Raw genomic sequence first — 22,459 nt, 5'->3', positions numbered from 1 at the left:
TGCAGGGTCTGGCTCAGGTTGACAAGGAGTGTCTGTCATAGAAGCTACCAGCCAGGTATCCCCCAGCTCAGTCAACAAAACATTTTTGTCTTCAGGGGGAAAGAATTACAAATGTTTTGCCAAAGGGAAGTCTAAAAAGATTTGTGGCAAGAGGCTGTTACATGTGTTGAGAGCTTTCTGCTTTTGGGTGTCTCTTGGAAACTCTGAGAGGTGGGTAGGATGGTGTATTACTCTGGGTCCTCTGAGAAGCAGATACCAAGGTGGAATGAAAAGTACAAGGGTTTTATGAGGGTAAACGTCTGTGAGAGAAAATGGGAAGGAAGCTGGGGAGGCTGGGAGAGTTGTCAGTTCATGATTTAAATCAGACTCTGAGTGGAGGAGAGAGGGGAGCATGGTTGGGGAGAAACGTTCCTGACCATGCTGCAGTCTAAGGAAGGTTCGGCAGGGCCATCAGAGTCCTTGAGCCAAAGAAGGCAACCAGAAGAGTCCCACGTCTCCTAGGATTGGGTCTGCCTTACTGAGTACATCCCTGCTCAGGAACTGGCTAGAAGGAGTTTGAGGGAAATCAAGCCTCAGCATAAACATGGTGATGGATTTCACCCTGCCCTTGGTCAGTTTTTCTTTCTGTTATTGGAGGTCTGTGGGACACATTCTTAGAATCACCATAGATGCCATTGTCACTCGCATTTTACAGAGCGGGCAGAATTCCAGAAAAATTCCAGGGTCTGCCTGAACTCACAAAGCAGGATGAAAATCCATCTTTTGATTCTCTTTCAAGCTTGTTACGTGATATAGATCCTAAATCCAGAGGTGGAGTTTGAAGGATTCTTAGGGCATTTGGATGTAACATCCCAGAGATAGGTAAGCAGGGTTTTGTGCTTCAGGGTCGAGAGCTAACTGTCCTTGGGGTTTGTAATAGGATCACCATCTTAACACATGTTGTTCAGGGAAATCACCAGGGCCACTATCATGTCACTATTTATCTGACAGGGTATTATGAATTTCACAGAAACTCCTTAAACCACATTAATTCTTTAATTCATCATAAAGAAAGAAAGTAATTCTGGACTTTTAAGGTGGGAAAGTTAGGGGCACCTGGGTGGCTCAGTTTGTTAAGTGTCTAACTCTTGGTTTTGGCTCAGGTCATGATTTTAAAGGTTCATGAGTTTGAGCCCTGAATCAGGCTCTGTGCTGGCAGTGTAGAGCCTGCTTGGGATTCTCTCTCTCTCTCCCTCTCTCTCTGCCCGTCCCCCACTCTCACAGTCCCTGTCTCTCTCAAAGTAAATAAATAAGCTTAAAAAAAAAATAAAGTGGGGGGCGCCTGGGGGGCGCAGTCGGTTAAGCGTCCGACTTCAGCCAGGTCACAATCTCGCGGTCCGTGAGTTCGAGCCCCGCGTCGGGCTCTGGGCTGATGGCTCAGAGACTGGAGCCTGTTTCCGATTCTGTGTCTCCCTCTCTCTCTGCCCCTCCCCCGTTCATGCTCTGTCTCTCTCTGTCCCAAAAATAAATAAACGTTGAAAAAAAATATAAAAAAAAATAAATAAAGTGGGAAAGTTAAAGGTTCATAAAATCTCACAGAGACCTGGAATCCCTGCTCCAGGCCAGGATGTTGGGCTGTGAGGATCACTTCATTTTCCCCTATTACAGGACTATGTCAAAGCTCCAACATGACCTACTTTTCCTATGTTGTTTGAGTAAAGGGCTACTCTCCTGAGTCTGAAGGAATGAAGCGAACTTTTTGGGAAAAGGACTTGAACCCTCCCAAGAGCCCTTGATCTCAACCTCCTCCACTTAGGATGTGATATCCTGGTCCTACCACAACCAATTCTGAAAATTAAGAGTCTCATGCTCTACCGACTGAGCTAGCCGGGCTAATTCTGAAAATTAAAAAGATTATTTTCAAAAGGAAGATCCAAAATTATATTTCTCCAACTACAAAAAAAAAATGCATAGAAGGAAATATACCAGTACACTAAAATGCTGACTTCGTTATGGCCTGAAGATAGTATTGTAGGTGGACTATATTTGTTTTCCTTTTTCTGCAAATGGGCACATATTTTTAAAAATAAATTTCTTAGGGTTCCAGTTCTGAGTAAGATAGAGTAAGCATCATCTGTCCTTCCCCCAAATGCAACTAAAAACACTGGACAGAATGGAGCAGCTCTCTGAGGACTCTGAAAATGAAAGTGTAGCAGGTGGTTTGGGAAAGGGAATCAGATCTTGAAGTATTAACAATCTGGCGGTGAGCTTCCTGTTTTGTTTTTTGTTCCTGTATCTCCTGGCCTGGTCTCAGAGGCAGCATGACTCCTGGACCTGTGCACTGGACGTGGAAGAAAACAGTCCAAGAGAAGCCATCTTCCTGGTCTGAGGAGTAGAAAGGAGGGCCCCTTTAGAACAAAGTAAGGGAAATCCTCCCCCCCCCCCACCCCGACTTTTCTCTTCTTTTGCCCTATCCCCAGGCAAGCCTCATACTTAAGTTAGAACTCAGGGCAGCAGCAGTGGCAGTGGCAGCTAGGAAAGCACACCAAACTCTGAGGGGAATCCTGCTCTCTGACCAAAAGAACTGTCGCCATAAGAAAAGTGTGTATGGAGGGAGGAAGGGAGGGGCAAGAGGAGGAATTCTCATTACCTTTTATCTCTTCATCCTGTCGCTTGGCCCCAGAGCAGACCCAGTCACAGAATGTATGCTGCAGAGCAGGCAGACCAAAAGGCCCTGATTTCTAGCTGGAGGAACAGGGAATGGGTGGTCTAGAAAACTCGTAAGTGTGGCAGAGATCGTGGAGAAGAGAGAGCTTGAGAAATAGATCCCATAAAGTTCCACATGAACTGGTAGGCTCCATGCATGGATCTGACTCTAAACAGTATTCCAATGACTTCCAGAACTAAACTAGGTAGACTACCCAGATTTCAGACTGGCCCCTGAGTGGCACAAACTTAGGACAGATCTAAACTACATTGCAAAAGTTTTGAAAATTGAAATGACGTTGGAACTATGGCTCTTTTAAAACACAAACTTCAACTGAGTAGATTTTAAAGATCTTATTGGCTTTATTCAACAATTCATGAATCTGGCAGTATCCAATCTAGCAGAAAGAAAGGAGCTCCAAGGAGCTGTACAAAATGAAAGACATTTTTAAACAGAAGGGAGCAGGTACAAGAAAGTTATTTTAGGCAAAACAGTGGGTAGGTTATTGTAAGGTAATTTTTCTTTAGGGGATGGCAGGGATTTATCAGGCAGATTACCTAACTAGTACTGATCATGCAACTTCTGATTGACTGGTTTAATATTCCATTTCTGGTAGAGCCAAAACTGTAATTAAATAAAGTCTCAGTTTGGTGACATGGGGCTCAGCATAAATGACTCCATTTTGTGCTTTCTGTTTGTAGTGTTGTTTTTAACAGTCTATAGGAGGCAGATCAGAACTGAACCTCAATGGGGCAACTGCCTCTTAAAACAAAAACTCACCATTTTCCATAGGATTTAACTAAGACCTACAGCCTCATAACATAGTATTCAAAATGTTCAGGATACAATCCAAAATTACTCTATGTAGAAAGAACGAAGAAAGTCTGAACACTGAGATGACCTGGATGGAATTATTGGAAAAGGACTTTAGAAATGAAAAAACTTAGCAGAAAAATAGAAGCTATAGAAAAAAACTAAATAGAAAGCTTTAAACTAAGAAATTATATTCATCAAAATTAGAAAATATACTGGACGGCCTTAGTAGCAGAATGGAGATGATAGAGGAAAGTCTGTAAACTTGAAGATAGATCAAGTGGGTGAAATGCCCACCCCTCTCAAAGATGTCCTGCCCAATTTTCTGGAAACAGTGAATGTTACTTTATATGCCAAAAGAAACATTTAGATCTAATTGAGCTTATGGACTTTAAAATGAGGATTACCTGGGGTGCCTGGCTGGCCCAGTCGGTTAAGCTTCTGAGTTCGGCTCAGGTCATAATCCCGAGGTTCACAAATTCAAGCCCTGTGTCGGGCTCTGTGCTTACAGCTTAGAGCCTGGAGCTTGCTTTGGATTCTGTGTCTCCCTCTCTTTCTGCCCCCTCTCCTTCACTCATACTCTCTCTCTCTCTCAAAAATAAAAAATAAATAAAAACATTAAAAATAATATGAATATTATCTGGAATGTTGGGCGGGCCTAATCTAATCACATGAATCCTTAAAAGCAGAGAATTTTCTCTGGCTAGATTTAGAGTGATGCAACAGAGGGAAAAGTCACAGTATCCAAAGTGTGAGAGGGACTCAACCTGCTGGAAAGCCTTTGAAGGAATGTGGGCAGCTTCCAGGAGAAAAGACCAGCCCCCACCTGACAGCAAGGAAATGGGTCTTTTGTGCTACAACTACAAGAAACTGAATTCAGTCAACAACTTCAATACACTTGGAAGCAGAATCCTTCCTTAGTGCCTCCAGTAAAAAACAAGACAAAAAACAACAACAAAAAAATGCATGTAATTTCAGCCTTATGAAATATCTTGATTTTGGCCTTGTGAGACCCTACGCAAAGGATTCAGTCAAGCCCAACGAGACTTCTGACCTACAGAAATTGTGAAATATTGATAGGTATTGTTTTAAGCCACTGAGTTTGTGGCAATTTGTTCCAGCAGCAAGAGAAAACTAATACATTACCCACTGAACATCAAAGGGAAGTGATTAAGATATTAATTCTAAATAGATTCTGAAAAGTTAAGTACGTATATTATATTCTCTAGTGTAACCTCTAAGAAAACTATATAAAATTAAAATGGAATACTTTAAAAGTATTCAATAATCCAAAAGAGAGCAGGAAAAGGGAAACAAATAGAAAAGAGGGCAAATGGAAAACAAAATGGTAGACCTAAATCCAAATATTGATAATTTTGGTCTAAACACACCAATTTAAAGACCTATTGGATGTGTAAAAACAAAACGCAACCATATTGTGTCTCAAAAAAACCCATTTTCAATATAATGATATAGTAGGTTCAAGGTAAAAGGATGTAAAAGGATGTAAATACTACTCAAAACAAAGCTGGAGTGGCTATATTAATATCAAAGAAGACTTAAAAACTTAAGAAGGATAAAGAGACATTGCATATTGAAAAAGGGTCAATTCACCATGAAGACATAACAATCCTAAATATGTATGTACCTAACAACAAAGCTTCAAAATACATGAAACAAAAATTAATAGAATTTAAAGGAGGTGTAGACAAATCTACAACTTCAGTCAAATATCTCAACACTCTTTTCCCAGTAATCAGTAGAATAAGTAAACAGAAAATCAGGATGAGTGTAAAAGAACTGACACCACCATCACCATCAATCAATAAATTTCAATCAATAAATTTACATTTATTGACCACTCTATCGAAAATAACCTTTTTTCCTCAAGTGCACATAAAGCATTCACCATGATAGACCATATCCTACATGATAAAGTGAACATTGACAAATTAAAAAAAAGTTTATGTTTTTTTAAAATTTAGTTTTGAAAGCAAGAGAGACAGAGCATGAGCGGGGGAGGGGCAGAGAGCAAAAGGGAGACAGAATCTGAAACAGGCTCCAGGTTCTGAGCTTCAGCACAGAGCCCAATGCGGGACTTGAACTCACAGACTGAGAGATCATGAACTGAGCCGAAGTTGGACATTTAACCCACTGAACCACGCAGGTGCCCCAAATTTAAAAGAAATGAAAGCATACGACTTATGATGTCCTCTTATGATGTTTCATCATGATGGAATTAAATAGAAACCAATAACAGAGAGATGGTTGTAAAATTTTCAAATACTTACAAATTAAAACTATACACTTCTAAGTAATACATGGGTAAAGGAGGACATTTCAAGAGAAATTAGAAAATATTCTGAAATGAACAAAATGAAAATGCAGCATATTAAAATTTATGGGATACAGGTCTGAAATCAATAATCTAAGTTTCTACTTTATGAAATTAGAAAAAAGAACAAAATAAATTTGAAACAAGCAGAATTGTAGAAATAATAAAGAACAGAAATCAAGAAGTAGAAAAGGGGATTGGGGCACCTGGGTGACTCAGCTGGTTGAGCATCTGACTTCAGCTCAGGTCATGATCTCGTGGTTTGTGAGTTCAAGCCCCACGTCCAGCTCTGTGCTGACAGCTCGGAGCCTGGTGCCTGCTTCAGATTCTGTGTCTCCTTCTCTCTCTGCCCATCCCTCGCTTGTGCTCTGTCTCTCTCTGTCTCTCAAAAATAAATAAGTAAATGTAAATAAAAATTAAAAATAAGAAGTAGAAAAGGGAAGAACAATAGAGAAAATAAAAAACAAGATGGGTAGTTCTTTATTTCTTTTAATGTTTATTTACTTTTGAGACAGAGAGAGAGAAAGAGAACGAGCGGGGAAGGGGGAGAGAGAGAAAGGGAGACATAGAATCCAAAGCAGGCTCCAGACTCTAAGCTGTCAGCACAGAGCCCAACAAAGGTTCGAACTCACAGATTTCGAGATCATGACCTGAGCTGAAGTCGGAAGCTTAACCGGCTAAGCCACCCAGGTGCCCCGTAGGTGGTTCTTAAAAAAGACTTTAAAAGTTGATAAACCTGTAGCCAGACTAATAAAGAAATAAAGAGAGAAGACAAATTATCAGCACAAAGAATGAAAAGGTGATATCTCTGTGGACCCTGCAGATAATAAAGCTAATAAGGAATACCACACATAAGTCTACATCCATAGATTTGACAATTTCAATGAAATGGAGCTATTCCTCAAAATTCACAAACTACCAAAACTCACCCAAGATGAGATAACTTGAACAACCTTCTAACTATTAAAAGAATTGAATTCATTGTTAAATACTTCTGAAAAAGACATCTCTAGGTCCAGACAGTTTCCCTGGTGAATTCTATCAAACATTTAAAGAAATAACACCAATTCATACATCTCTTTCAGTAAACAGAAGAAGAGAAAATACTTTCCTACTCATCCCTAACTTCCTTAACTTAATAAAGGGTTTCCTTAACTACAAAAACCTATAGTTAACATCATAATTAGTGGTAAAAGATTGAACATTTTCTAAGATCAGGAACAAAGCAAGAATGTCTATTTTCATCCCATATTCATCATCATACTGGAAGTTGTAGCCAGTGTAGTAATAAAGACATTCAGATTGGAAAGGAAGAAATAAAACTATTTCTGTTTGAATATTACATGATTGTCTACATGCAGATTGCCAAGGAATCTACAAAAATGTTCTTAGAAAAGTCATAGGATACAAGGCCAACACACAAAAATCAATTGTATTTCTATATGGTACCAACAATGAACAATTGGAAACCAACATTAAAAAAAATTTTTTTTTTTTACAATTCCCTCTCTCAGTGAAATACTTAGGTATAAATACAGTAAAATCTATAAGACTTGTATGCTGAAAAACCACGAAACACTGATGGAAGACATCAAAGACTAACTAAATGGAGAGATATACTATATTCATGGATCAGAAGATTCAACAGAGTAAAGATGGCAATTCTCCCCCAAATTGGCCAATAGATTTAACATATTTTCAATTGAAATCCCAGTAGAAGTTTATTTTTGTTGTTGTTGATACAGACAAGTTGGTTCTAAAATTCATATGAAAGGCAAAGAAACCAGAATAACCCAAACAATTTTTTTAAAGAAGAAAAATTGGAGGACTCATACTATCAGACTTTAAAACTTACTATAAAGCCACAGTAATCAAGACAGTTATGGTACAGGTGAAGAGAAAGATACATATATTACACAGAATAAAGAATCCAAAATAGACCTAAACAAAGGAGCAAATGCAACCAATAAAGACAGTCTTCAACAAATGTAGTTGAAACCATTAGACATCTATATGAAAAAAATATGAACCTCAAACTAAACCTCACACCTTATACCAAAGGATAATAAAAATAAGTGAAAAATTTAACCCCCCAATCTTTAATATTGGAGAAAAGCTTTGTGCTCTGGGGTTAGGCAAAGAATTCTTAGACATGACACCAAAACAACAATCTATAAAAGGAAAAATTGGCAAGTAGCTCTTCATCAAAATGAAAGACTTTTGTTCTGCAAAAGACATTTCTAAGAGAGATGCAAAGACAAGTCAGACTGGGAAAAATATTTACAAATCTATATCTGACAAATGACTTGTATCCAGAATATATAAAGAATTCCCAACCTTAAGAGTGAGAAAACAGTCCAATTTTAAAATGGGCAAAAGAGCTGAATAGACATTTCACCAAAGAAGGCAGGTGGAAGGCAATTAAGTACACAAAAAGATGCTCACCATCATGAACCATTAGGAATATGCAAATTGAGCTAATACCACACATCTATCAGAATGGCTAAAATAAAAAGTATTGGCAATACCAAATCCTAGTGAGGAAGTGGATCTCTCATAGTGGAACACAAAACGGTATGCAGCCACTCTGGAAGTCTGGTAGTTATTTTATGAAGTTAAATATAACCTTTACCATACAACTGATCAATCCCACTCTTGGCATATACCCTAGATAAATGAAAACTTATGTTGACATAAAAACCTATACACAAATGTTTGTAGCAGTTTTATTCAAAATCACCCCAAACTGGAAACAACCCAAATATCCTTCAATGGGTGAATGTTAAAAAACAAACTGTGGTACATCTGCACATTGGAACACTACTTAGCTATAAAAAACAACTTGAATGAATCTCAAAGACATACTAAAGAAGCCAGTCTCCAGAGATTACATCCTCTATGATGCTATGGATGTGACATTCTAGAAAAGGCAAATCTTCAGGAATGGAGAACAGATTGGTGTGTGCCAGAGGCTTGAGTGGAGCAAAGGTTTGACAACAAAGAGGTGGCATCAGATAATTTTTTGGGTGATGGAACTGCTGTGTTCTAACTGCAGAGGTAGTTACATAAATGTGTTAAAACAGAACTGTACATACAAAAAAGTTAATTTTATGGTATATTAATTCAATGTTTTTAAAAATGAAGATAAAACATGTCCCAATCAATTTCTTTTTAAGAAGGCTATAGAAGAAATTTCCCACTTGGGTTTCTTCCAGAAAGTCTGCTTTGTGGGGGCTCTGCCACACCAGCCCTGGTGTTTGGGGGTCTGTTTATTCGCCTATAAAACGAGAAGTCAGTCTACAGCAGTGATTTTCCTTCTCCCCCACACTCTAAAATTGTACCCTTGGGCATGCCTGTCATGGAAGTGGGGGTGGGGTAGAAGGCATTTGGCTTCCACTGGACTCGACCCACAGAGAAGTTGTGCTTTTGTCTCCTATATTGTTCATTTGAAAACCTCTGGATTAGAATTGCTGGTCTTGAGTCAGATCCTCGGGTCCTTGGGAGTTTTGAACCATCTTGGATTTCAGGGTCTATAGGTTGGGCCCACTCATTTGTCCCTTTGTCATGTGCCCTCATAGACCCAGGTGGTTAGCCAGACCAGGGCACTGGCTTTAGTGGTCAGCAATCTAAACAAGGCCTTTGTGGGGAATCTGGAAGAGTGCTCCTTGCTTTAGGACCCCCAGGGCATGAATGGATTAAATGCAATGGGAACTCTGAAAAGGCTAAGAAGCTAGGCCTCTTCTAAAGTAGGGTGTGAAGGGACTTAAACCATTTTTTTTTTTTTTCACACAGGAGGACTTTTTGGAAGAACATTTTGTAAACAGTAAAGGGTTGTGCAAAGATAGGGGAAATGCCATTGTGAGGATGACCGTGATAACCGGGACCAGCAGGGCCAAAGCATCATTCATGCCTAGAGTTGCTACCATAAGCCCTGACCATGTGTCAGGCACCAAGTTAAGGAATTGCTGAATCTTCATGACAACGCTGGGAGAAAAGGGCTGTAATTGCTTGGACAGATGAGAAAGCTGAGGCTCCAAGAGGTCCCAAATCATATAGGGAGGAGGTGACAAGGCTAGGTTCCAGTCTGCAGCTCTGGCCTTCCAAATCAAGACCTGTGAGAGGAACCCCTGAAGCCTGATGTCAGGCCTGCTCTTCACGTGTGCCTCTAAGAAGGAAACTAATGCCACCATCAAAGGCCGGCGGGGGACTGCCATGGGTACTTTGAGACCTTGCCACCTACAATAGCACTAAAAAAAATTTTTTTTTTTAGTTTTATACAATGGAATGGTTTCTTTGAAAACTATGTTATGTGTAAATCCAATCCAGAAAACCAGAGTTGGGTCCCTGTGGCTGAAGGTAGAAGCAGGGTTGGCCTGGGCCCACAGGGCTCCCAGAGCACCACCTGAAGGCCACTTATATAGTAGGTTGGCACTGACTGTGAGTGGCACAGGAGGCGCCATGATGCTTAAGGCTCTGGCTTTGGGTTTGAAAGAGTGAAGTGGAATGGTGGCTGACTCGTTTGTGGGTTGGTCGGTCTGCAGGAGGGCAGCAGGCTTCCAAGCTTGCCATATGCTTTAGGCACTGGTCCATTTGACCTGGGCACTTGCCTCTCTCTCCCATCTGGCCAGCAGCCATGACCTGTCACTCACAGGGTAGGAAACTTACCTGCACCATCGTACAGTTAGTGAATTTAATCTTTGAAGATATGGATAATAAGGTTAAAAACTACAGCACCTTTCCTTTTTTTTTCTGATCCTTATAAAAGGTATCATCTGTTTTTTCTGTAACAACAGTAGAACGTTTAAGTTCAGATCTCGGTCAACAGCAGATCTGCACCTTTGACCTGGGCACAGAGGCTGGTGAGATGGCTCACAGTGGAATCATCAAATGGACCTCCTTCTCGTAGATGTCAGGGATTACTCCCATAGGGGAGCTGACCATGTGCACGGAGTTCTTGCCAAAGAGCTGGAACTCATAGTGGATGAGCTGCTCCCAAAAGCCATTGTTGGGCCGGATGATGGGCCTGCATGACTTGGTCCACGTGTGGGCGTCCAGCAGGGACATGGCATGGTACTTCATGAGGTAGGCAAGGCAGAGGGCAGCTGAGCGGCTCACGCCAGCAGCACAGTGCAGCAGTGTGCGGCCCTGCTTCATCTCCACACTGTGGATGTGGTCAGCAATGGGGTCAAAGAAGTCACAGAGACGTGAGATGGGTGTGTCAGCCACCGGCACCTGTACATACTGGATGTCCTCGTATAAAGTGTTCACTACTTCTACCGAGACATTGATGACCGTGGTGATCCGGTTGCTGGAGAGCATGAGCTTGTTGTTGGCAGCCACCCCATTGCTGATGTATAGGCTGCTGGTGATCTGTGAGAGGCCACTGACTGATGGCTGCCGGAACTGAACCGGAAAGGTACACGGGGGTGCTGTCATCAGGCCAGTGGGTCAGCGGCCAGTGAGGCACAAAGGCTGCATCTTTCTGCTAGGCTGTGCCATGGGAAACTGCAAGGAGGGAGAGAATGTTTAGAGAGCAGGAGCCCAGCTGGGCCAGAAAGCCAACTGCAGGGCATTCCTGGGAAATGGATGGATGGATCTACAGCAGAATCCCCAAGGTGGTCTTCTGGCCATCACAGCAGAATTAGCCAGAGAACTTATCTTCAAGTCTGGAACTCAAGGCCTCCCTTGAGGGGCTCCATGTCTCTAGCTGGGTAGGCTGACTGGTGTCCATCAGATGTGGCCTGGCCTCTCTACCTAGGTTCACACGGCCCTCTTCTCCCTCTAAGTGGGAACTACTCACACAGCTTTCCTTCTCTTCTGACTTTATGCTTGAATCATGAGACTCTGAACCAGTGATATGGTACCAGAGCCTACTGTGCTGGGAGTCACTAGTGGTATAAGAGGACGTAGGGTCTCAGTTTCCCCCCTTCAAGAGCTACCCCTTTGAAGAGACCAGATGTGCCCCTGTAGAAGTGACGTAAATCACAGAGTACTACATCACTAACCAAGTTCCTACACCTTGCCTCTAAGGAATGCCTGGGGAAGAGGGTGGCTGAAAGCTTCCTGGAGGCCAGCATAAGGCACACTATATAGCAGTTCCCAGGAGCAAGTGCAGAGAAGCAGAGGGGCCTCAGGTAGACAAGCTACACCAGCATGATGCTGTGTGCAGCAGGGCTGTGGCATGCACCCCATGGAGGGGCATAGCCCTGCTTTCTCCTAAGAAATCCCTGGCCCTTCACTCTCCTAGTCTTGAACATAGCTGTAAAAAAAATAGCACATTTTCACATGTTCCACTGAAATAGGAATATTCATATTTAAAGCACACTTCTCAAGGCCAAATAGCAGCCTTCATCAGGCATAGACAAATGAGGAGCAGAAGTTCTGTTCCCCTGCTTAATATATTTCACTGGCTGCTCACTGTCAGGATGAGATAGAGCCCCTTGGCTTGGCTGTCAAGGCCATTTGTGGTCTGGCTCCTGCCCATCTCTAGCCTCTTATTAGCTTTTCCTACATCCTGAAGGGCCTTAGCTAGGCTGAGCCACTAGCAGTGCCTTATGGACACCTGGTTCTCTCTGGCCCAGGGCCTTTGCTGCTCTCTCAGCCCAGAACCCTCTTTCCCTACAAGCCTATCAGATCCTGATCTATTCCATTCAGCAGAGGACTTGGGATCTTAGTCAAGGGTCACTTCCTGAGGGAAACCTCCTGGAACCATACCCCTCTCCCACATTTGATCAAGTCCCTGCTCCAGGCTTTCTAAGCCCTGAGTGTTCTTCTTCCTACCATTGCCTGAAGATGGGGTTTTGCCTTGATTTGTCTGTGAGTTCTATTGAGATTCACTGTAACTATCTTTACTTCTACCATATCACTAATGCTAAGTTCTGTGTCCCTACAAGTAGGTGCTTGATAAATATTTGTTAAACGAAGGAATGACTCTACCAGCCACAACTCTGCGTTCTGAGAGATCTTCTGGAAAAGATGAGTTCCCTGGCTTTTTTTTGTCTAGAATTTGGGCGAAGAGCTTAGTAGAAGTAAGAATGATTCCTAAGCTGCTGGAGAGGATGGCCAAAGGCTACATAGGCAAATCCTACCAGCCAATGCCCCAAAGCATCAGGCTCACCTCAGGAATGGCAGATGGGGTGTTTGTTCTAAAGGTCATGTGGGGGCAGAGAAAAATCCCCTCAAAACTCAGTTGAAAGCCTAAATGCTATGGGATGTCCATTACCCAAAATGAAGGATCTTTATCGCCTGAAAATCCAGAGAAAAGTGGACTGAGGGTCCCCAAAATTAGTGCCCAGTGGGTAACAGGTATAGAGGATGCTATTGATCACAGTGACAAAAAGTTTGCAGAGAATACACTTCTCTTGAAGGTGAGGGTAGTGATGGGAGGAGACATTTTCATGCTAGTCAAGAAATATTTATCAGGCTCTGTATTAGGTACCAGGAAAATCAAGTGTAAAAGAGAGTCATGGCCCTTCCTCTCACAGAGCAAAAAGTCCAGTAAGAGAGACAGAAGACATTAAATAGACAATAATAAGCACAACAGAGCTGGAAAACAGTGCCTATCTTATAAGGATCTTCTGAGGATGAAATGAGGTAACCTAGGTAAAGTGCTTAACACAGGGCCTGGCACAGAGTAAGCTATGGTAACTAGCTGCTGTTAAGGACGTTGAAATGCAGGGCATTATGGGAGTGAAGAGTAAAAGGATTTATTTCAGGCTGGGGGTGAGGGAGTTGCAATGATTGCCTCAAGAAATGACACAAAGATTTGAAAAATATTCAGCATGAAGGGGAGGGTGTTGGAGATTAATTTCACCGTTTTATAGCCTACAAAGCCTTTGGCTTCCCTCATCTGGTTCTGTCTTCAACATAACAGGCTGGTGTCTGGAGTTAGTATCTCCATTATACACACGGGGAAAGTGAGATAGAGAGGAGAAAAGGATCTATCTAGGGTCACGAAGCAAGGTCCTAAAGCTGATCTTTATGGTCTCATTATAGGCGAGAAAAGTCGGCAAACACCGCGGGGCGTTCATTAATACTGGGTTAAAAGCATGGAACGAGGTCCACGGGTTGACAAGAGCAAATAGCCCCTTCCAGGGGTGAGTCACATAGGTTTCCTGGGGGAGTTAATGTTGGAATAGGCTCTTTCGCCTACTGGGTGTTAAGACCCCCATAATCTTACCTTTCTCTCGTGGGCGAGAGAGCAGGTTCGTTCAGGAAGCAACCTCGCCCGAAGTGGGCGAGGGTCTCGGGGAGAGAGAAGACCGGTCACCACCATCCGGGAGCCACAATCCCGGGCCGTCCCACGCTCTGGTTTCCATAGCGATGGTCCTTCCTCTCGGTGAGGGATCCTCAGGGCCGGGTCTTCGGAGAAACCCCGGCCTCCTCTCCGCTCTCTGGAGCTGTCCCGCCCGCCCTCGCCAGGTTACCCGCCCCTCGATCACGCCCGGGCCACATCAGTTTTAGCGGAGAGGTAGTATCTGCCACGCTCTCCGCAGCCCGCGTTTCCACGGCAACGCGCCCGGCCGCAGCACGGCGGCCGCCGAGGGACAATCCTGCCGCTTCTGCAGCCTCCGGGGCTCCCGGCACAAGTCCCGCCTCCAGGTCCCACCTAGTCCCCTGGGCAACGCGCATGGGTTTGCGCAACGTGTGTGCCCTGGGACTCACTCTGTGTCCGCCCGCGCCCTCCGAGCATGGCTTATCATCTGGTTACCATTTCTGAGTCGTTCTCCAGTGTGGTAGACGCGGCTGCCCAGCAACCCAGGCCCTCGGTCACATGGAACCTGGGCTCGCCTTTGGGTTATTCGACCGCCGCCCAGGCCGCCACCAGTTCCGGCACCACCCCGGCCTGGACCTTCCAGCGCGATAGGCTCGGCTCTCACCCCAAATTCAACGTAGGGACCCACCCGCAGATCTGCTTCCTGCGGCCGCGGACAGCGCAGCTGCCGGTGCTCTTCAGGTGCGGCCCAGGTGCCCAGGGCTTTGCTCAGACCTGGAAATCTCTCAGATCCCCGCTCCCCCAGAGGCCTTGGGACTCCTCCCCCCCCACCCCCACCCTGGCTCTCCCAGAGCCCGAGCCCCTCAGAGCCTGGCACTTCGTGAAACTACAAGAGAGTCTGGATTTCTCGCAGGTGCGAGCCCCTCAGCTCCTTCCCAGTCCAGCTCCTCGCATCCCCGGGAGCCCAAACGCCCTCAGCCCGGACTCCCAGGAGAAGTTGGAATCTCCATCTCCCACCCACATGTCTTCCAAATCTCCCGGGCCCTTCAGTCACCCAAGCTTGACATCACGTGGCGCCAGGGTCCCCAGCGCCCTTTGGGCCAGCCTTGAGTTTCCTTAGAGCCTAGCAAGTCCCAGGCCCCCTCAGGCCTCTGACATCCCTGTCCTCAGCCTCTCTGTTCCCCAGTCGTCCTGACAAAGCCCCTCAGCTCAGCTGCAGTCCCCACAGACTCCAACTTCCCCTCCTTCCCGTCCATTCCACAACCCTGGCAGCATCCTCTAGCCTCCCACAAAGGCCTTGGGTTGGAAAGCAATTTGGTTCAAAATGACCACTTATTACTTGAAAGGGGATATGTACAGTCACTGCCCCCGCCCCCCCTTTTTAAATTTTCCCAGGAAGTATTGGTAAATTTGGTGCACCACTGAGTGGGTGAAGAGTGTTTTATATTATCTTTAAATATTTTTGGTCTTTTTTTTTAAAAAAAAAATAGGAGGGGCGCCTGGGTGGCGCAGTCGGTTGAGCGTCCGACTTCAGCCAGGTCACGATCTCGCAGTCCGGGAGTTCGAGCCCCGCGTCAGGCTCTGGGCTGATGGCTCAGAGCCTGGAGCCTGTTTCCGATTCTGTGTCTCCCTCTCTCTCTGCCTCTCCCCCGTTCATGCTCTGTCTCTCTCTGTCCCAAAAATAAATAAACGTTGAAAAAAAAAAATAGGAATTAGGAGACTTTCGAATGTGAGCATCTTTTTGTATGTGAGCCTTTTTCATTTCATGCCTTTGCTGTCAGAAAAATGTAAATGCGGGACTGGGGACATTTGTTTATACTAGTCTGAAAATGTAAAAACATTCATTAAACGATAGTTTGAAATTGGCTGAAAGTAAACTAGAAAAACATTTTTTAATCCTTCAAAATGTTTTAACCTTTAAAAATTGCCCTTTTTGTCCTATCAAAGTAATATACACTTATAGGAAAACCAGACCAGACAAACAAGCAAAATGTATGGCCACATACAACCACCGTGTATATTTTTCCAGATCCATTCATATATATGTACCACAACATAGTGATACATCTTTTAGGGGAAAATTTTGTCACAAGAAAGTTCACTCTTGTGTTACCTATCTGCTCCCCCCTCCTCTAATACACCATGGATGTCTGTTTTATTCATGGCTGCATAGTATTTTATTGCATGACCTAATTATGATTTATTCAATTGCTTCCCTATTGTACATTTAGTTTACAATTTTAGGAAGAAAATATGAAGAATTATTTTGAAATAGGCAAAAACACTTAAAGGTACATATTTGCAAAACCATTTCATGGTGCAACCAAATTATCAAAAAGTGAAAACTTGGCATATCCATTTTTGGCCAAAATTCTTCATTTTGGCCAAATTTTTATCTCTAGTTTCACCTGGAGCACTTGGCTCCATTCTGTTTCCCTCCCCACCCCACCTGCCTCCCTCCCATCCCATCTTTATTTCTCATCTCAGAGAGTTTTCTCAAACCTTTCTCCACCACAGACTTCCCTCACTTTTCTAGACTTTTTCCAAACCTTCTTCCCTTAGAATTTCCCTATTAACCAGCCTAACCTCCAAACCTCTCTTTTTCCCTGCTTCCCCTGATCCCTCCCCCTTCCAGTCTTTCTTAGACCTAGGCTCTGGAGCAAATGCCCCCCTCCTCACCTCCCTCTGACCCTTATCGTACAACTTTTGCTCCTTTCCACTAAGACCCCCACCTTCCATCTCATCCTACATTTTCTCCTTAAGATGGCTGCTTCTGAGGACAGTTCTGAGTCCTGTTCACACTTTTCTTGTGGACTGCTCTGGGCCTTTCTACATCCTTCTCGGGATGGCTTTTCCTTTCAACATCCAGGAAATACCCCTTTAGTGCATTTTCTGCAAGAGGAGTAGCCTAGGCCTACTCCTTTGCTCCTCTGACAATTATGACAGAGTTGTGTCTCTCCTAAGAATATCCTGGAGAAGCCTTAGTCATTCCCCTAGAACCCCAGCAAATCAGTCCCTGTCCTAGCCCTGCCATATGTCCCCAGCCATCTCACCCTGCACCACTTTTCCCTTCCATTTCCAGCTTAATGAATTCCAGTGAAGCAGCAGTGAAAAATTTTTTACCGAAGAGCAACTTACCCCGGGTGATTATTCGTGACAACCTCAGTGCACGAGTCTATGAGATGGAGGTAAAGTCATCAAAAGCTTTTGGCTTAGAGGGCATTAGTGGCTTGACCCGTGTTCACTTCACTCTCCCCAGTAGCCTTGGGGGGTGCAGATTACAGATCTCAGAGGTGATAGGGGGCCATCAAGGTGCTTTAAAGCTAGTCCCATTTTACAGAGGAGGCAACTGAGATTCAGGGTTACTGATTTACCCCAGATGTCCTAGCTATTCTTGGGCTGTGGGAGCTAGGGAGAGGATTCTATGTTTCTTGGCTCTTGTGGCATTTCTCCCCCTCCAATCATGTTATTTCTCTATTTAGGGAATCCATAAATGGATTCTACTATATCCTGTAGAAAGAAATCTTGGGTCTTAGAGTTTGAAGTGGCATCAACACTATTAGGTCTGTTTTTTCCCTCAGAGATTCCCCCTGTTTTCCGGAGGAGAACTGAAGCCCACCCCCCCTTTTTTTTTGCTTTTAAGTAGGGTTAGACCTGCTTACCCAAAAGCCCACAGAAGAATGGGCTCAATTAATTCACACAGGCTCAATTAATTCATTAAATATATCATTAGGGGCTTTTTGGGATAGGCACTGTGTTGGGCACTAGGAAGAGGCTGGTGAACACAATAGACTATGAGAATGTACTCATTTCTTCAAGCAGAGCAGGCAGCCCAGAGTTGAGTTGCTGCCCCCTTCTTGACTCTACTGACTTCTCTCCAACATTCCAGGCCCAAATCTGGATGGGCCTAGGAGATTCTGACATTAAAAAGAGTAGAAGAGGCTCGGGAGATGATGCTAAATCCTCTTAAAGGTCTTAGAGGCCAAAAGAAGAGCAGGGGTCTGGGTGTTTCTCCTTCTGCTAAACTTCAGTGGCACAGTTAGTGGAAAGAGGGTGGACTTGGCAATGGGCAAGCCAGCTTTGTGTGACCTTGGGGAATCACATTTCCTGTAGGACTCTTTCTCATTTGTAAACTAGGATCTATTAGGATCCTTTTGGTTGCAGGTGACTCAAACTGAACTTGAACTAGTACAAGTAAATGGAGAACAATGTGTTTACATAATCAAGGATAGGTAGGGCAGGATCACCAATGTTTGGGATGAGAGGAGCCAGGGGCTCCAGTACCATTGGATGTATCTTCCATTTTCCCTTTTCATCTCTTTCCTGTGTCTTTTTGCATGTTGGCTGGCTATCCCTGGGGAGCATGGCCTCAGGAAACCTTGGCCTGTAGCCTAGAAAGGAAATGGAGTGTTTCCACTGTTGCTCACATTAGACAATTCCTGGAGAAGGACTCCTATTGGCCCAGGATGTGTCACTGGTCCATTGTTGCCCCGGTCAGTGTGGCCAGTGGGTATGAGCTATTCTGATTGGCTCAGGATGGATTGGGGGTCAATTCCTATAACCAGTGGGGGAGGGGATGTTATACCTCTGGCAAATGGGTTGAGGATCCCTGAGATACTATAACTGGAGACTCTCCTGAGGTGCTTTATATGTACCAGAGGGCTGTGCCAAACACCCTCCAGCCATCCAGAAGTTCTCCTTTTAAAGCTATATCGAGCCCTTATGTGTTTTAGATACTCAGTGTCCATTATGTATTATTAACCTACTTACTAGTTCAGGAAATTGAGGCTCAGAGAGATGGAGTAAATTCATTAAGATCATACAGTGCATCATTGTAGAATTGCAAACCTGGGTCTGACTGACCACAGTATGGGACATCTTCCCTTAAGGACAAAGACTATCTTCTCCTTATTTGTAGACCTGGTGACTTGCTAAGGGCCCAGCATGGCAGTCTTTCTGTCTCCCCACAGAAAGGAAAAGAGGCACATTAGGCAAAGAGGCAGCTTTGACTAGCCACTGATTCCTCAGGACCTTGACAAGAACAGCAAAGGCCTTGTGTCTTGGGAATAATCTGAGCACACAGAGAGAAATCACCCACCCTCCCTCTTTATCCCTTGTTCCCAAGATCCACTTAGGTTCTTTAACTCCCTTTGTCACATAATCATGGCAACACTGACTGGCCTTTATGGAGTTTTCCTTTGCTTATATTGTGCTGGGTTTTGAGACAGCATCCATTTTTAGAGTCCCTGGGAGAGTTTGTGAAAATGTCAACCCCAAGATCACCTCCCACCTGATTCTTATTTCACACGCCCAACGCTTCCCCATCCTTCAAAACCCAACCCCAATTTATATGCCACTCTTACAGGAGGCTTTTCTTGATATCTCCCTTCTTTGAACTCTGTACTTTTAGGGATATGGCACTCTGTGCCTCACTTAGAAATATTTGGGCATGTGCCCCACCTTCCTGACTATGTTGTAGTTGTTATGAAGACCTGTGGTTGATTTTTGTTAGTATCCTCCTCACAGCTAGCTCATTGGAATAAGTACATGAGTGAATAAGATAGAGAATGTGCCTTCCCAGAGCTTCTAGTCTTGTTGGGGACAGGACGGAAATGATATGATAGACAAAATAAGTAGAGTTCAGTGTGATACAGAGGATGTCGCAGACAATATGTGGTAAGCACTGAATGAATCATAGGGACGGGGTGATAGGATTTGAGGAGGAGGAGGAACAAGATGGTCTTTTCCTCCACCCTCCCCACCCGCACCTCTTTCTGACCAGTTTTCAAATAGAGATGTTGAGGTCAAAATCAGGCCCCTGGGCTGCAGACTGTTGGAGGTACTCTAGGGGTAATCTAGCTCGATGCCCACATTTTACAAATAGGGAAACTGAGGTTCCCTGTGAGTCAATATATTTATGGAATATTGGGTCCATCTGGCACATTTTCCACCCCCATATCAGCAGCATGAGCATTTCTCTTGCTGTGAAGTAGCCTCTTCATCCTAACGTCGCCTCTGTTTTTTGTCAGATAAGAGCTTCAGACAAGACCAAGAGAAAGATGAGCCACTTGTATGACCATCTGAAGAAAAAGTTCATGACCAACCAGCTCAGAAATCTGGGGTGCTGGAGACGGGAATCCATGAACATCCAGCAGTACCTGGATAGCATCCAAGTATGCAAGGTCCAGTTCAACCTCCATCCTCACAGGAAAAGCCAGCCACCCTAGTCAAGGCAGAATAATCTGCCCCTGAACCATGATGACACTAGACTACAGGAGGAGGAGGAGACTTAGAAACTAGCCAGCCTACACCATCACAGAACCATAATAAACTAAGATCAGCGGACAGTGGAGCACCAAAACCCTCAGCCACTGTAATATTCCTTCCCCTACCCATCCCATCTGTTCTGGTAAAGGTGATCCTGAAGGTCCTGTAGCTGCCTAACTGGGAGGAGGCTGAATCAAGCTGGTTTCCATGGTTAAGGCAAAGATCAACCTCTGGTACCCATGTGTCTGAAGTGAAATGCTAGGCCAGGTGTCCTGGGACAGTAGTACCTTAAATGGGAAGGATTCAATAGTGCCGCTGCCTAGTGGTAAGGGGGTCAAGGTGGGGCATTGGACAGACCTAGGTTAAGGGCTATATCTGCTACCCCTCAGCTGTGTGACTTTGTAACCTCTCTGAGCCTCTGTTTTCCTATCTGAAAGAGTGGGCTAGTAGTGAGGGAACCAACCTCCAAGAACTGGTGTGAGGATGTGTGTGGTGTGGTTGGCCTGGGGCCTGCTGATGGCTCTTCTCATGATGGCTCCCATTGGCTTCCAGCCTTGCCAGTTCTCACTTCCTGGCCTGCCTGCTGTTCCGACTACACTCTTGACAGTCCTCACATTGTGCCTTTACATGCACAGGCCCCTTATCCAGAACACTCCTTCAGCCCCCCAGGGCTGTCAGAAAACTCTTCATCTTTCAAAGTTTATCTCAATGCCATTTCCTGCAAAGTGTTTCTGACCTCCTCTGCCTCCTGCCTGACCCTTCTCCCACCCTGCCTTTGTCACATGGGTTTCTTCTCCCCTCTGAACTTGGATTACCCAGGGTGGCTTCATTCTGCCTTAGGTGGTAGCTGTTTGGGCATTTGTCCTAACCCCGATTAGGTGGTACGGACTTCAAGAGCAGGGACGAAGGATCCTCCAAGATTCAGTCCAGGCTTCTTCTGTGACACTTGCCCCACCTGGCCCCAGTGGAAAAGGCCACTCCTTCCTGTGCCCACACCTCTGTCTGCACTGAGTATATGGTTGGCCATTTCTTGTTTGCTCACTGTCTCCCTAACCAGATTGTGAATGTCTTAATGGCAGGAACCCTGACTTACTCATCTGTAACCACAATGCCTAGTAAATGGAGTAGGCACTTGGTGTTTTTTTATTTTTTTGTTTTGTTTTTTTTAATAAATGACTGGTTCCTCTTTGTATTATAGCTTTAGCACAGTGCATAGAGCAAGGGCCTAGTATATATATATTTTTTAAGTTAACCAAGTCCCCTCATTTTCCAGATAAGGAAACTGAGGCCAGAGAGGTGACCTGATATACCCAAGGTCATGCAGCATGTTAATGGCAGAGAACTAGAAGCAGGTTTCCTTACTGCCATGGAGTGGTCATTCTGCATCACAACGCCTGCTAGGTAAGGACATCAGTACTCTCAGTGGCTGTCCTCACTGTCCTCACCATGCCCTCTCCAGTCTTGCTGCCTGGCAGCAGACCTTCCTCTAGGCTGAATTTCCAGGAGTCCCCAGCGCAGGTGGCCTGCAGATGGAGGGGGAGGGGGAGATGTTCATGATGTTTTTCTTTTCCTCCTTTATGGTCTTCCTTTGAGAACTGGAGTGTGCTGCTTTTCAGTAGGGGTAAAAGCAGTCTTTTCCCAGACTCTTATCTGTTTCCTTGGCTGATCACAACTGATTAGAATAATTGATTTTCAATATTTAAATTTTATTTTAATATTTTCAATGTTTAAATTTTATCATACAAGCAATATGACCACATTTGCCAAAGACCTCTTCTGTTAGATCAACCATTGTTAGCGCTTTGGTGTCTTTCCTAAATTTGGTGTATTTGTTTCCTTTCCACAAATATTTTCCCTTGACCATCAGCTGATGTACCAGGAAAGGGGAAAGGCTCTGGGGATCCTGGAGTCTTTAGAGGACACACAGAGCAGCCCCAGCCCCTCTTTCTCCAAACTGTCCCCAGGGTCTCCCTGCTTCCTGGATCTCATTTAATGCATTCTCTCTGAGCCTTACCCCAGTCTAGCCTCCAGCCACATGCACCCTTCTCCCCTGGATGGCTGGCCTTGGCTGAGGGTCTTTGCATCCTCTTGCTGTGGCTGGAAGGATTGGGGGATCCTTGGGAGTGGAGCAGGTGGTGGAGCT

The 22,459-nt window shown here is 44.4% G+C and overlaps 2 protein-coding genes and 1 long non-coding RNA gene across 3 annotated transcripts; 2 read left to right on the top strand and 1 right to left on the bottom strand.

Annotated features, from left to right (window-relative positions):
* Positions 1 to 150: 150 nt before the first annotated feature.
* Positions 151 to 9,703, top strand: LOC123588095. Its single transcript, XR_006707696.1, has 2 exons — positions 151 to 861; positions 9,627 to 9,703. It is a non-coding gene; the product is annotated as an uncharacterized LOC123588095 (long non-coding RNA).
* On the bottom strand, positions 7,530 to 14,439 carry DUSP18 (dual specificity phosphatase 18). Its single transcript, XM_045458334.1, has 2 exons — positions 14,014 to 14,439; positions 7,530 to 11,339 (listed from the first exon to the last, which is right to left on the bottom strand). Exon 2 carries the CDS (start codon positions 11,268 to 11,270, stop codon positions 10,704 to 10,706), a length of 567 nt encoding a protein of 188 aa, XP_045314290.1. The 5' UTR covers positions 11,271 to 11,339; positions 14,014 to 14,439; the 3' UTR covers positions 7,530 to 10,703.
* An 85-nt stretch (positions 14,440 to 14,524) lies between these two features.
* On the top strand, positions 14,525 to 21,452 carry CD3H5orf52 (chromosome D3 C5orf52 homolog). Its single transcript, XM_045458333.1, has 3 exons — positions 14,525 to 14,790; positions 17,132 to 17,237; positions 20,079 to 21,452. The coding sequence occupies exons 1-3, from the start codon at positions 14,525 to 14,527 to the stop codon at positions 20,274 to 20,276; spliced, it is 570 nt and encodes a 189-aa protein (XP_045314289.1). The 3' UTR covers positions 20,277 to 21,452.
* The last annotated feature ends 1,007 nt before the right edge of the window (positions 21,453 to 22,459 follow it).

Source organism: Leopardus geoffroyi, chromosome D3 (genome assembly GCF_018350155.1).
Source record: "Leopardus geoffroyi isolate Oge1 chromosome D3, O.geoffroyi_Oge1_pat1.0, whole genome shotgun sequence".
NCBI classification, from domain to species: Eukaryota; Metazoa; Chordata; class Mammalia; order Carnivora; family Felidae; genus Leopardus; species Leopardus geoffroyi.
Note: the sequence above shows the minus strand (reverse complement) of the source record. Positions and strands in the feature narration are given on the sequence as shown.

Bases quoted from the DNA above. Each gene is read 5' to 3' on its own strand.
- DUSP18 (XM_045458334.1), bottom strand. From the start codon at position 11,270: ATGACAGCACCCCCGTGTACCTTTCCGGTTCAGTTCCGGCAGCCATCA.
- CD3H5orf52 (XM_045458333.1), top strand. From the start codon at position 14,525: ATGGCTTATCATCTGGTTACCATTTCTGAGTCGTTCTCCAGTGTGGTA. The intron at 14,791-17,131 runs GTGCGGCCCAGG...TTCCATTTCCAG, and splicing joins CAGCTGCCGGTGCTCTTCAG to CTTAATGAATTCCAGTGAAG. The intron at 17,238-20,078 runs GTAAAGTCATCA...GTTTTTTGTCAG, and splicing joins CACGAGTCTATGAGATGGAG to ATAAGAGCTTCAGACAAGAC.